At 41.3% G+C, this 12571-nt stretch overlaps 1 protein-coding gene across 4 annotated transcripts in view; it reads right to left on the reverse strand.

The window, feature by feature from the left end:
• The window catches only part of PAPOLA (poly(A) polymerase alpha), a 105489-nt gene that overhangs the window by 79783 nt on the left and 13135 nt on the right, over positions 1-12571 (reverse strand). For all 4 annotated transcript variants that reach the window (XM_019518602.1, XM_019518600.1, XM_019518599.1 and 1 more), the window contains exons 2-3: positions 3582-3755; positions 2898-2964 (exon numbers count right to left, since the gene is read on the reverse strand). In XM_019518602.1, the coding sequence (XP_019374147.1) occupies positions 2898-2964; positions 3582-3755 (241 nt within the window). The remainder of the gene's footprint in view (positions 1-2897; positions 2965-3581; positions 3756-12571) is intronic.

Raw genomic sequence — 12571 nt, forward strand, 5'->3', positions numbered from 1 at the left:
GGGCCAACCAAAAACATAGATTTATAATATTAGATATTGCACCCACAGAGTAAGAGCCTACCCCAATCTCAGAGAATTTACAATCCAAATAGATGGGGAATACAGAGGGCAGGAAAAGGGAAATAAAACAGATATGCAATGAACTAAGGGGTAAATGACAGATGTCATGTTAGCTGCACATTTTTTTTTGAGGGAAAAGGTTGGTTTTTGGGGGTGGGGGGTTAATTGTCTGTGTTGAGTTCTACAAGGAGGGTATCAACTACATGGAAAGGTGAAAGAGAAAAAACAGCAGGCAGCCTAATGACTCAATCAAACAGTTAACTGCTCATTCACAGGTGCTCCCTTCCTATGGTCTGGCTGGGCTTGCCAATGCCTCCTATGCCTGACAAAGGGCTCAGGAGCAGCAACCAGCAGTTGTGTGGAAGCTGCCATGTTACTGATTAACTGTTTAACCAATATCATTAGAGGAGGTTAGAGAGATAATTTTTAAACAATACTGACATCCGTAATCAATAGCCAATACAGAAATAAAAACTAGACTACCATCATGGGATTCCTGGGAAGACAGAGGCAAATGTTACGCCCCGTCACATCCTAAATACAATTTGTAACATATCACAATGCCGGAAACTTGATGGTGTTACCTGCAACAAATCCATTAGCTGGGAATCCAAATTAAGGGCATTTTGCTTAAATGTGGTAGAGCAATGGATCTTCAAGCATTTTCAAGGAAGACTATACTCAATCTATTTATTACCTCCAGAAAGTATGAAATGACAAGTAATGTTTACACTATTGTGTTTATTTTTTTCCACTATAAAGTACAAAGAAACTTACTAGATTCTGTATTGGATGAATTACTATGATTAGTTTTGAAGAAGTGATGTTGCTGCCCCTGCAGTCCAGGAAATGTGAGGGGCAGGGACAGAAGGGGAGGGGGCTAAAAGTATCTTGTTGGACCCACCACATGGTTGGAAGAGACTTGAGATGAGCTTTTGAACACACAGAATTCCTATCATTCACAGAAAGAGTGCTTACTCTTTCAGAAGGAGCTAGGATTATTCCTTTCTTCAAAATAAAGAGTATGGTGTGCTTGAAAGCTTACAATTTAAAAGCATCTCAACTACTCAGTTGGTCCGGTAAAAGATATCAACCTCCTCCTCCCATAGATATGTGGAGTATGGATGTATGCTACTGTTTTCAGAATTAGTATACTTGTCCCTCAACTTCCAAATTCCTGCCTCCCCCCACCCCCAAGTTTTACTTCTGTATTGCAGGGTACAATATAACCCAATGTGAGGTGCCATATTAATGGCAATAAACTAATGTTGCAAGACACCAACAATTTGAAGTCTAGTCATTTAAGACAGGTCCTTGCACATGTTCATGGTTTGAAACGCTACATTGATTTATTTTGGGGTTTTCTGTGCTCCCCATGCTTCACTGCCTACATAACAGAAGACAAATCTACAGGTAAAAGGGTAAAAAGTATTATACACAGAATAAACAAGCTAAAAAAGAAATGCATTTGGGTTGAGATTAAAAAGGGAAAGACAAAACAAAAAGGGTGGCTAGGCTCTCATCCTTTTATGAACTAAAATATCTTGAGGTTTAAAGCATACCTCCTAGTTTATTTTTGGAGAATGTTTAAAACAAACAAAACAGAACACACAACCACCACCAAGATTATTATTTTCTGATAAAGTTAAAACAGATCAATCTAAAACAAACAATAATTTTTGAATCCTTTCACCAACATTATTTATCTCAAAGTCTACCACCAGTTCAGTCAAACAAAATTAAACAAAATTGACCATTTTATGCATAATACTGGAGAACACAAGTAATTTCCAAACCTACTTATGTAGCAGGTTAATGGTTTCTTCCAGTTTGAAGATTAAGAAGCAATAACTATAGCTTCTCAGTTTTCATTAGCACAGATGTCCAATATTATGTTTATAGGAAGTTTTCATTTCACTTGAATTGACATTAAGGTTAATTCTCTGATGAGATATACCTCTTGATCTAGTGAGTTTGACCTCATTTCTTAAGGGACATATACAGGCAAATCCAGGATTTAGTTTAAAAAGAAAAAAGAGAGGAGCAGAGGGGGAGATGTACAGCCCACCAGTCCTCAACTGGAGGATTGGGGGCAAGGCATGGCTGAAGCTCTAAGGCTTCCAGAGGGCACTGGGGAGCTGGGCAGGGAAAAGGTATAGGGAGGATGGAGAAGAAATGACCCACCTGCTACCACTGCCTCCAGTTGATCTGGGAGGTGGTGGGAGCCCCAAAGCCACTCCCTGTCCTACTCTAGTCAGGGACTGTTGGGAACACCTGCACTATAAGCCAGACTCTGCCAGAAATAGTGGTAAGTAGCTTACAGGGTCCTCCTTCCAGCACTTGCTCCCTATCTTGCCCCTCTCATCCCTGCTCCCCAAGAAAACAGGCGCTGGAAGGAGCGCTCTGTGCACTGCCATCACTCTTCCCAAAAGAACTGGGATCCCTCTCCAGACAGCTGCTCCCTGCAGCCCAGAAATGGTGGAGCAAAGCAGAAGCAGCGCTGGGGCACCCCATCAGGTTAGCCAAGGACAGTGGTGGTGGTGTGCAGGTTTCTCCTTCTAGTGCCTGCTCTAGGCCAAAGGATAGGGAGGGGTGCAGCATAGAGCAAGCGCAGGAAAAGGAAACCTGCCCACTGCAGCTGCTGTCCCCTGCTGAGCCAGGCACTTTACACAGTCTCAGCCCACAGCTGGAAAGGGGCGGTTCTGGGGCTTCCTACACCTAGGTACCGAGGACAACAGTGGCAGGAAGGTGTAGCTGCACCCCTCCTGGATCTGCCCACTTTCAGTATCTTTACGCAAGCATTAATGCAAGTAAGTACATGGAAAATCCACCCATACCTTGCTTTCACTGATTTCACGTATCCATTCCTTTACCAGGTTGTTTAATTTCCCCAAAATTAGAATCCTGTTGGTAAAATATTAGAATGCTTTTATTTCACTATTTGCTGATTTACTTTGAGATTTTACTATGATGTTGATCACTACACCATAAGAAAAAATTGAAATAACAGTTTTAGCATACCTAAACAGGAGATACTATTTTAATACAGCTATTAAATAGAATCACTCTGAAAACATTTCTAATTTATTTAAATTTCAGTAATTTGAGCCCATAAAAGCAAATTGGGAATTCAGGTGCTAATCACCTGTACATATGTTTCTAAGCAGCTGCATGTTTTTGGGTTGCTATTCTATCAATTCCAAAACACAGCCTGCCTATCACTCCTGGAGTCTTCATGTTTCCTGCAGCAGAGCCAGCAGAAGATGCAAGTTTAAGAAAGTTTTAACATGAACTGTGGGAAGAAACAAGAATAATACTACAAGAGAACACTGTTGAAAGGAAAAGGCAAAACCCTGTCAAATTCAAGGGTAACCTTAATGTAGGGACCCTCTTTATTCTGGATCAGAAGAGAAAAACCAACTCTTCAGGTTGAGCATTTTAAAACCAATTTAAACATGGTTTGAGGTAGCCAGTTAAGTGAACTGTAAAAAGTCTTAAACCAACCATTAGTGCTTACTCACCTGCGCTGCAGTTCCTCTTCCTCCTCAAATACACCATAGGGGTTTAGCGTTTCAATTAATTTCTGGGTAAGTATACAGTCAGAGTCCTTGGGGGCAGCCAAACTGATAGGTGAGGTAATGCCATAATGCTTCTGTAGCTGCTGAGTTTGTTGTGATCCCTGGGTTGTGAGTGGACTAATAAAAAGGTAATTAGGTAAAATTACTGCCAGAAACATGACAAAATTTCTGCTATTTTCTTTCATCACAGTGTAAGCAAGCACAAAGAGAAATACACTAAGAAAAATATAAAAGTCTATTGGTACCTGTCACCATATCCCAGGCGGAAAAAATGAAGTTGTCATTTAGAGGTAAGTTTATTTACTAAAATGACTCCCCAACTTTGTTCAACTAAGGTGCGGTTGTACAGAGATTCTTACTTGGATCAGCTCCCGGTACGTATTCAAAATTATATCCATTTTTACTAGCCAAAAAGCAAAGTTCTAGAGTATCAATGACACTTTATAACCAGCATACTTTTGGGGGGGGGGGGGACTGTAATTATGGATTGCTTGACAAAATTGTCAGAGTAATAATATCAATTGAAAAAAATATTACAAACCTGTTCTTTTTTTCAAGTTAACACTACTTCAGAATTGCAGAAGTCAAAGTATTTTAAAATGAAAATTGTTTTCTCTTTGCTTTAGTGTCTAAATCTAGAATGTTAAGGGGAAAAATATAAAGAAGCATTCAAATTTTGCCTTTGCTTATACCCACTCAAATCAGTAGGGTGGTAGCAGTTTAGATACAAATCTTAAATACATTTGACTGATACACATCAGGGCAAATTTGAAGGACCATCACTTGTAAACTGAGCTAAGTACAGTCATCTACATCTTCACACCTGTCTACTCTACCTTTCCCTCCCCACCTCACCTTAACCCAAAAAGGTTTTAGTTTTTTTTGTGCATGGTCCCTAGCCCCTACATTTTACAGAGCTTTTGGAGAAAGCCAAAAGGAAGAGTACTGTGTACAAAAAAAACAACAACAAAAAAACCATCTTCAGGCTCACCCCTTCCAGCATCCCTCTGTGCACAGTACTGCCTATGCTGTTTTGAACAGCAATAAAATTGAATACAACTGAGCCTAAGGAAATGCTTAGGATTTTCTTCCCAGAGCAGTGCACGAAAATGATTCAATGCACTCCCAGTAAACCCTGGAAAACTGATCATAGATAAAGTCTTTACAAATGTTCAGCAGTCGATTTTAATCTAGTCTCCACCGAAGCACCATTGGGTTCCTTGCAAAGGTAAGCACAAATCATATTGCCATGTGCAGAATTTAAGTTGATAGTCTTCCTCTCAGAGAAACAGTTAATTGGTAATTTCCTTCTTTAAAAAAAAAAAAATAGGTTGAAAGAATGCTTAAATATCACTATTTTCATATTCAAAGCAAAACCAAGTCTGACTTTCCAAACCATCCACACTCTTGGGAGTGGGAAAAAATTGTTAACAGAGCTTCAAATCAAATTTGTTAGTTTTATTATAATTTAACACACCTCCCCCAACAAAACTCTGAACGAACTGAAACAATAGTATTTTAAAACAAAAATAAACTTGAAGGAACACAGAATTAACTAGCACATTTTAAGTGCAAGAACAATTTCCCTTTTCAGCATTTATTCAAAGGCATTCAACATTGGCCAGTCTTAGATACATATGAGACTGTTTATGACATCCACGAGACTGTTTATGACATCCACTGTATTGTCACAGAGGTAACCAACGGCTTAAATCAAAAAAATCACAAAATAATTTTGTGACCAGTGTTGGATCCCTGGACATGGTGTGACTGAGGTGATGGAAGGAAAGATTACATGCAAGCAGATGCTCTGAAATGGACCTGGAACCTCAGGAGGACCACCCCAGAGGGGCTGATACAGACTGGTCAACATGGTGATGCCTGAACTGCCGGTGCGCACCAACTGGAAGATCGAAAGGTCTACTCTAATAACATGAATACATGCGAGTGCAGTGAAGCGCAGACCATGGAGCACTTGCTCTTTTGCCAACTCCTTGGTGAGCCCTATGCAAAGGAGGACTTTGCTGCAGTGACAGAAAGAACCATTGCTCGCATACAGTTCTGGAAAAACATCTAGTTTATGACAAGGACATGAAGAAATCTTACATAAATATAGTACTTTGAGCATTTGGAGGTGGGGAGGGAAAAATATTCTCTCGCCCCCAACTGGGCTTTTGTCCTCTTTTCACTTGTCTGGAAGTGATTTACCAATTTTTTTACGCCTTTGAAATATAAGAATAGGCAAGTGTGGGTTTACCGAAACACAAAAACATGCGTGGGCCCATTTTTCTGAGCTCTAAAATATGTGGAGGGGAAGACAAATATTGAATTCCCTTTATTTAAAAGGTTTCTTACTAACAATAACCCACCAATACTTTAATAGAGGTGCACTACTATATTGAATCAGCACCGATAAAAAGAAAATTAACATTATCAGTTATTGGCTGGTGTAGCCAGTACCGTCACCAATAAATAGTGCGTGCAGCCGCATGCATGCACATGGCTAGGAAGGCAGCCCAGCAGTGTGGAGAGCAGCATCCTGCTGGTAAGTCTGTGAAGGGGAAGGGGCGTGGGGGGGGAAGATCAAGGCCTCCACTGAGAGAGAGGGAGTGGGGCAGGGGCTGGAGGCACTGCTTAATCAGGATGGCAAATGGGACCTGGGGCCAGGGCAGGGAGCAGGATAGAACCATGCATGGCTCATCCAGGGGGTGCAGGAGGGGTGGTGGCTTCCTGTGCAGACCCCCCAAGGGAGGAGAATGTGCCTCCCCTCCCCAATTTGTGCACAGGATGAATGTAGGCTGCCTGCTGCAGGCTTCGGGCTCTCTGGCCTGCTGCCTTTCCTTCAAGAGCCCCACACCAGCTGTGCGCCCCCCGCCTGCCTGGCAGCAGTGGTGGCAGCAAGTTATGCCTCCTGCTGCCAGGCAAGTACTGGGCACGTGGCCAGCATAGGGCCCCCAGGGCAAGGGCAGCAGGGAAGAGCCCCGAGACTGCAGTGGGGCATCCATCCTTGCCCCACTCCGCTTAAAAGCCACACTCAAAAATGGTGGCAGCAGGGCTTGAACTAAAGTTTATTTGGCAAGGTTTAGTTCAAGCACCCCCACCACAATTTTTAAGTGCCACCTCCTGTACAAGTAGCCCTGGCTCTGTCCCACTCCCTACCCCAGGTCCCAATCACTGCCCTGGCTAGGCAGCACCCCCAACTCCACTCCCTCACCCCCCCATGGGGGCATCAATTTGTCCCCTCCTACCCGCCCCCCCACAGACATACCTGCAGGGAGCTGCTCTCCATGCTGTCCAGCTGCATTGCTGTAAATTGGTTATTGGGTTGGTATCACCCAATATGGTTGGTTAATCATCAACTATCAGTATTGGCCAAGAGACTCTTTATTGGTGCACCCCTACATTTTATATTGTTCAACCCCACAAAAGTGGACCTTTCATTTTTAGCAAATATATCATCACTACATTAGCTCTCCAAACACCAATCTTTCAGACCCTAACAGAGCTTTAATTATATCAGACTAAAACACCTTACAGACTACCTACATGCAGAGTGAATCCGAAAAACAGCAAAGGCCTATTTTTGTCTCTGCAGGTCATCTCTCAGTATTCTAGCTACTCTTGACTTTCAGAAAACAAAATTAGTCATTTGTATGAAGGTCCTGTTGTGAAGTCCCTTAAAAAAAGCCTCTCACGTCAATTCAATCTTGCAATTGACCGAATTAACTGAAATCAATATAACCAGTTGTTAGCCAATATAAGCGTTTGCCAGTTTTAATTGATTTTAAAACAATTCTAGTTAAGCTGCTGTAATGTGTGCACACAAACAAAGCCTCTAGTGAGGCTATGAAATTTGCCATCAGGCACAGCTTCAAGAAACCGACATTTATCCCTATTTGCCTGTCTGTATACTGTGCAATTAAGGCAAAAGTAAAGTTCCAAAGAATTCTATGTAACAACCACCCAAGAACTAAACCTTTAAATCTCACATTACCATTTGTATTAGCTTGCTTTAAGCATCAGAAAGTTTGTTTGTTACCAAACAAAATCTTCATTAATTAATAACTGAACTATAAAGACAACCCTGTTATGTTACTGTTCTCTGGACCTCAAGAAAGAAGTTTCTTTAAAAAGGAGAGAATCGCTAAATGCCAGTGAATAATTAGAATTCATGTTTCAGGTGAAAAAATTATTATATCTGGAAAAAAAGAACCATGACTGATGAGAAAAGTTTTGATGAAAACATTATTCTCAGGAACATGTAAGACTCATGTAAAACTATCAATCAACTTGTCCAAGTAGTGGACTTCAGGAACTGTTTTATTTAGTAACCACAAAAAGTTAGACAACAGTTCTACACTGATATTTTCATAAAATATTTATCCACATTACTAAAGATGTGATTAACTTGTATCGCTTATATTACAGCAAGTGACAGCTACCATGAAACTTAAGTTTGCAATCTATCTCCTCTTATATTTTCCTTTTCTTCTTTCAGTTACTCTTAGCTTAAAAAATTAAATTCTTTTGGTCTCTGAATTTTCCCTGACTCATTTCAGCAAAAGTGGATATTTACAAGTATTACATTAAATGTTTCACAAGTAAGCTCAAAAAATGAATACATTTCAAAATTATTTGAACCAATTTTACACATGCACCTGTGTAATGGTACAAATTTAATCTAAATATTAAAACAAATTTACACCAGGCAGGCATTTCAAAATGTATATTTGTAAAGGAAAATGTTTATTGTATTGAAGTTACAAAAACAGGGGGTTTACTCAATGATGCTAAAAGCAGACTCTTCAGTGTACAAATTCTAAAAGGTATCCTTAACCATATTCCATCTAAGACATCAAAACTAGCTAATTTTTTTGCTAGGAACTGTGTATCTTCTGATCACATTTCTAAGTATTTTTTTTCCCAACAGTTACAATTTCTAGTTCATGTGTTTTATGAATTATGACTAGAAAGAGAAATAGCAAAAAAGGTTAAACCCTTCAAAACATGTTGTCAAAGGAGGAAAAGAGAAATGACTGAGCTGTGTGTAGTGGAAAACAAGCACAAGTAACTGTAAACAGGGTCAGAAACAACAACAAGAAAAAAAAAAAAGAGCTTTTGCTTGGCACAGGTGCTATTAACAGATGACATCCCCACACATATGCCCCCTCTTGTAACTGCAGGTAAGAGACCCAATTCCTGCTAGTCTTCAGACTATCAGGAGCATTCCCATTTCTTAGCCCTCTACTCTAATTTGGGGTAGGCGGGAATCCAGGTCAGGAGGTGAAAAGCCTTAGAGCAGGGACATTAAACTCAGCCTATCTGACCCATGGGGCCAGATGATGAATCGCTGAGCTGGTCTGCAAGCTGTACTGGCACCAAACCGGTGCTACACCCATACCACCAGATCCAGCCTGTACATCACACACAGCACATGCCAGCCCCAGAGCTCACTGTGCATGAAGCATACAAGACACCCAGGACACTCCATGCAGCCTGTGCCCCAGACCCTCATACTGTATATGCCAGATTCAGCCCATACACACCCCATGCCAGACTTGCATGCAGGGCCGGTACACTGTGTACACAGCACAGGGGGCCACCATGGGGTGCATGCTGCATGCACTGGTTCCAGCACTGCCCAATTCAGACCCCGGAGTCAGCATACAGAGGTGATCCAGCACCGGCTCCCCATGTCCTGGGCTGACCCTGCGTGCTACACGCAGGAAGCATGTTGCTGGGTCCAGCCCACATGCCACATACAGTGGGCAGGGCTAGGGCTGGCACCTGGGGTCACTCCAGCGACCCACAGACCAGGTCAGGCAGCTTGGCAGGCCGTATATTTGACATACCTGCTTTAGAGCCTTCTGTTTGCAAAACAATGGCTATGTATAGGAATCCTCATGTGATCCTACTCTGGACACAGCATAAACCAATAGATACCGGAGAAACTACCGGAACTGCGAAGGGAAACACAAATGTGTTTGCGTATGGATGAAATGGCCTTAACTGGGCCATTAATTCAGCTCACAGGAGACCAGATTCTTCATCCCAAGTGATACCTAATCAGCAGGGTGAATGTAGGTTGGTGCATTCTGGCTGATGAATAGACTTAGCTAGGACAACATTTTTGAGCCAGTAGATACTAGATACATTTTTAAGCCTCATACTCAATCTAGAGAGTAGTGGACCAGAATCTCCAGAGAAAATGGCTTAGCAGTATATTCATCAAACTGAAATACTTGCACTAGAGTATACATTGAAGTGTACATAATGATGGTTCTAGTTCTGTCTTCAAATAGATACAGGACTTACCTAGTTTACTGAAGGGTTTTGAACACACACAAAAAAAACCCTTTAAAAAAAACACACAGAAGCCCCTAGTTTCTATATATCCTTAAAGGTCATCCCTTCTAAGAAAAGGAAAAAGATTTTCACCAGAACTGGCATGATGAGTACACCCCAGTATCTCCAGGAAGGGTGACAGAAACAGGAATTGAGGAAGCTCAGTACGGATTTTACCAAGCTAATTTACTGTCTAAACTTATTTTAAAAATATGATAATGTGTATTATAGAAAGTCTGAAGCTCTGTCTCAGCAGGAAGGGGGGGAGGGGAAACCAAACAAAGTTGTCTGCTACTTAATTTATTTAACCACAAGTAAATTTCAACTAGTCCACATTTTAACCCTTGGAAGCAGTTTAAAATGTCTCTACCCTGTAGTAACAGAAGTGCTATTACAAATTCTAGTGTAGCTCCCTCTGGGGAATACCCAACAGCTCCCAGAAGCAGTGCATCCTGGGATACTTCAACAGGTTAGTACTGGTGAACTGTGTGACCATACTGGAAGACTTTAGTTGCAGAAAAAAAGGTTATTTCAATCTGCTGAAGGACTGAATATGCTATTTCACATGTTTAAGATAAAAGTGCTTCAGTAGCTTAAGTACTTCAAATTTACCATGCTAAGTCCCATTTCTTAGTGTAAACAAGGTCTACTGAACTATATAATTACACTTAAGAGGTATTAAATTTAGCTATTACTAATACGTTCAAACATTTAAAAAAATAATTATTTTCCAGCACTTCCCCAAAACAGAAAGAACTTGAAGGAGTTTATCTCCCAATATTTGTGGCATCAGAGTGACATGCCAAGCAGTTACAGACGGTAATGGAGTTCGCAAATTCTATTTTTTTTATTAATTTTTTTGATAAAAGTTGGGAAAGAAAACAAAAGCAGCTATAAGGATAAGAAAACAAACATCTCCCAATATCAAGAAACAGCTATGGTTTGGTGAGGTAGACAGACAAAGGTTGATCTTATGCTGCAGTTTGCCTTTTTGATGGAACAACAAAATAAACCTGCTTGGATTTTCATCTTAGCAAAATCAAGAAAGTCAACTAAGGTTCTTTTTGATGGGAAGAAGAGCTATTGTGTGTTCTACAATGTTATCTGTCTATACAAAAGAGCAGAACCTTTAAAATATATATATTTGTCCAAGATGTTGCTGTTCAAAGTTACACATTAACAAAATGGTAAAGAGATCTCTTAATATCCAATACATTATCATTCAAATTAAGCATTAACAGGCAACAGACACAGAAACAAACCTAATATTTCTCTCCCAATTACTGAACTTTCACTCACAGCAACTGTGCTGGCATGATTTCATTAACAAAGTCTTTCCAACCAGATTTTAACGTGTTTCAAAGACTCCTTTCCCAAGGTCAGGTTTTAGCTTTCTTTATACATCCCTGTTATGGTGTGACTGGTCCCAGGGACTGGAAGGCCCAGGGGAGACGTTTGGGAAGCGTCAGAAGGATGCAAAACATCCAAACAAAATGCCTGGTAAGGGCTGGAACCAAGGACTATTTACCTAATACAGGTGCAGCAACAGAGGCTGCAGAGCAGTGAGCGACGCTGCCTGGGAGGTTCTTAAGTACATGTTCGTTGAAGCTGGAGAGGTGTGGAGGCATGATATAGCCAGTTCCTGGCATGGATGTCTGACAAGAGCCAGTGCAGAGCAGAGCAGCCTGATAGGAGACTGCGGAAACAGCATTGCTGCCGCGAGCTACAAGTCAGCGCGACCAGCAAAGCACTGAGCTGGTTTCACAGCTGGGATACCCAGAGGAGTTATCTCCACTGTCCTAGTGCCATAGCTGCCCAGGAGAAGGATCTGGGACCACAATATCTAGACACAACCAGAGGGTGTACAACTAAGGCTGAACACTGCAGCCTATCTTTTCTTGTTTTCTTTTGGCCTTTTCTTTTGTTGCCTTATTTAGATTTTCTGCCTTTTGACTGAACTGGTTAGGAAAGGCCTGGGATCAGGTCAATGCCTTAGAGGCAGAATTATCTGGGAGGAATGCAGCCAGGAGGGCCATTTCCTCTAAGTCAGGGCACAGATGGATTAAAAGTGCCTGATGCCCTGTTAAGGACCGTTGTAGTCCGGAAGACTAATTATAAGCCACTTCTGATTTTGGCAACAGAGACTCAGACCAAATTAATGTGTATTGTGAATTAATTGCAGATTTTGTGATCTGATGGACTTTAATCAAAAGACTGCGAGGATTAGAACCTAAGTTTCCTTTTTCTTATTACCAGATTAATGGGTGAAGAGGTTTCATTTTGATTCATAATATCACCATGACAACTTAATTATATACATGACATCCCCTCTTATAAAAACATTTGTCAGGGTGGGAAAAACACCAGGCCTGGCTGACTGCCTGCATCTTAAGCAGCTAGCACCATACAGCAGGCAAACCACGGTTGGCATATAGATAGGGTGTAGGGGAGGAAAAGCCCCAAGAAATGCCTACACCAAACGCACCCAAGGGTAGTCCATGACATTACTAGGAACTTCCCTTATTTACCTTTAAGATCAAGACATGACAGGTAAGCAGGGGGAGCCAGGTAAGCGGGGGGGGGGGGGG

The sequence above is a fragment of the Gavialis gangeticus genome, unplaced genomic scaffold (assembly GCF_001723915.1).
Source record: "Gavialis gangeticus isolate Ggan-Ray unplaced genomic scaffold, GavGan_comp1, whole genome shotgun sequence".
NCBI lineage: Eukaryota > Metazoa > Chordata > Crocodylia > Gavialidae > Gavialis > Gavialis gangeticus.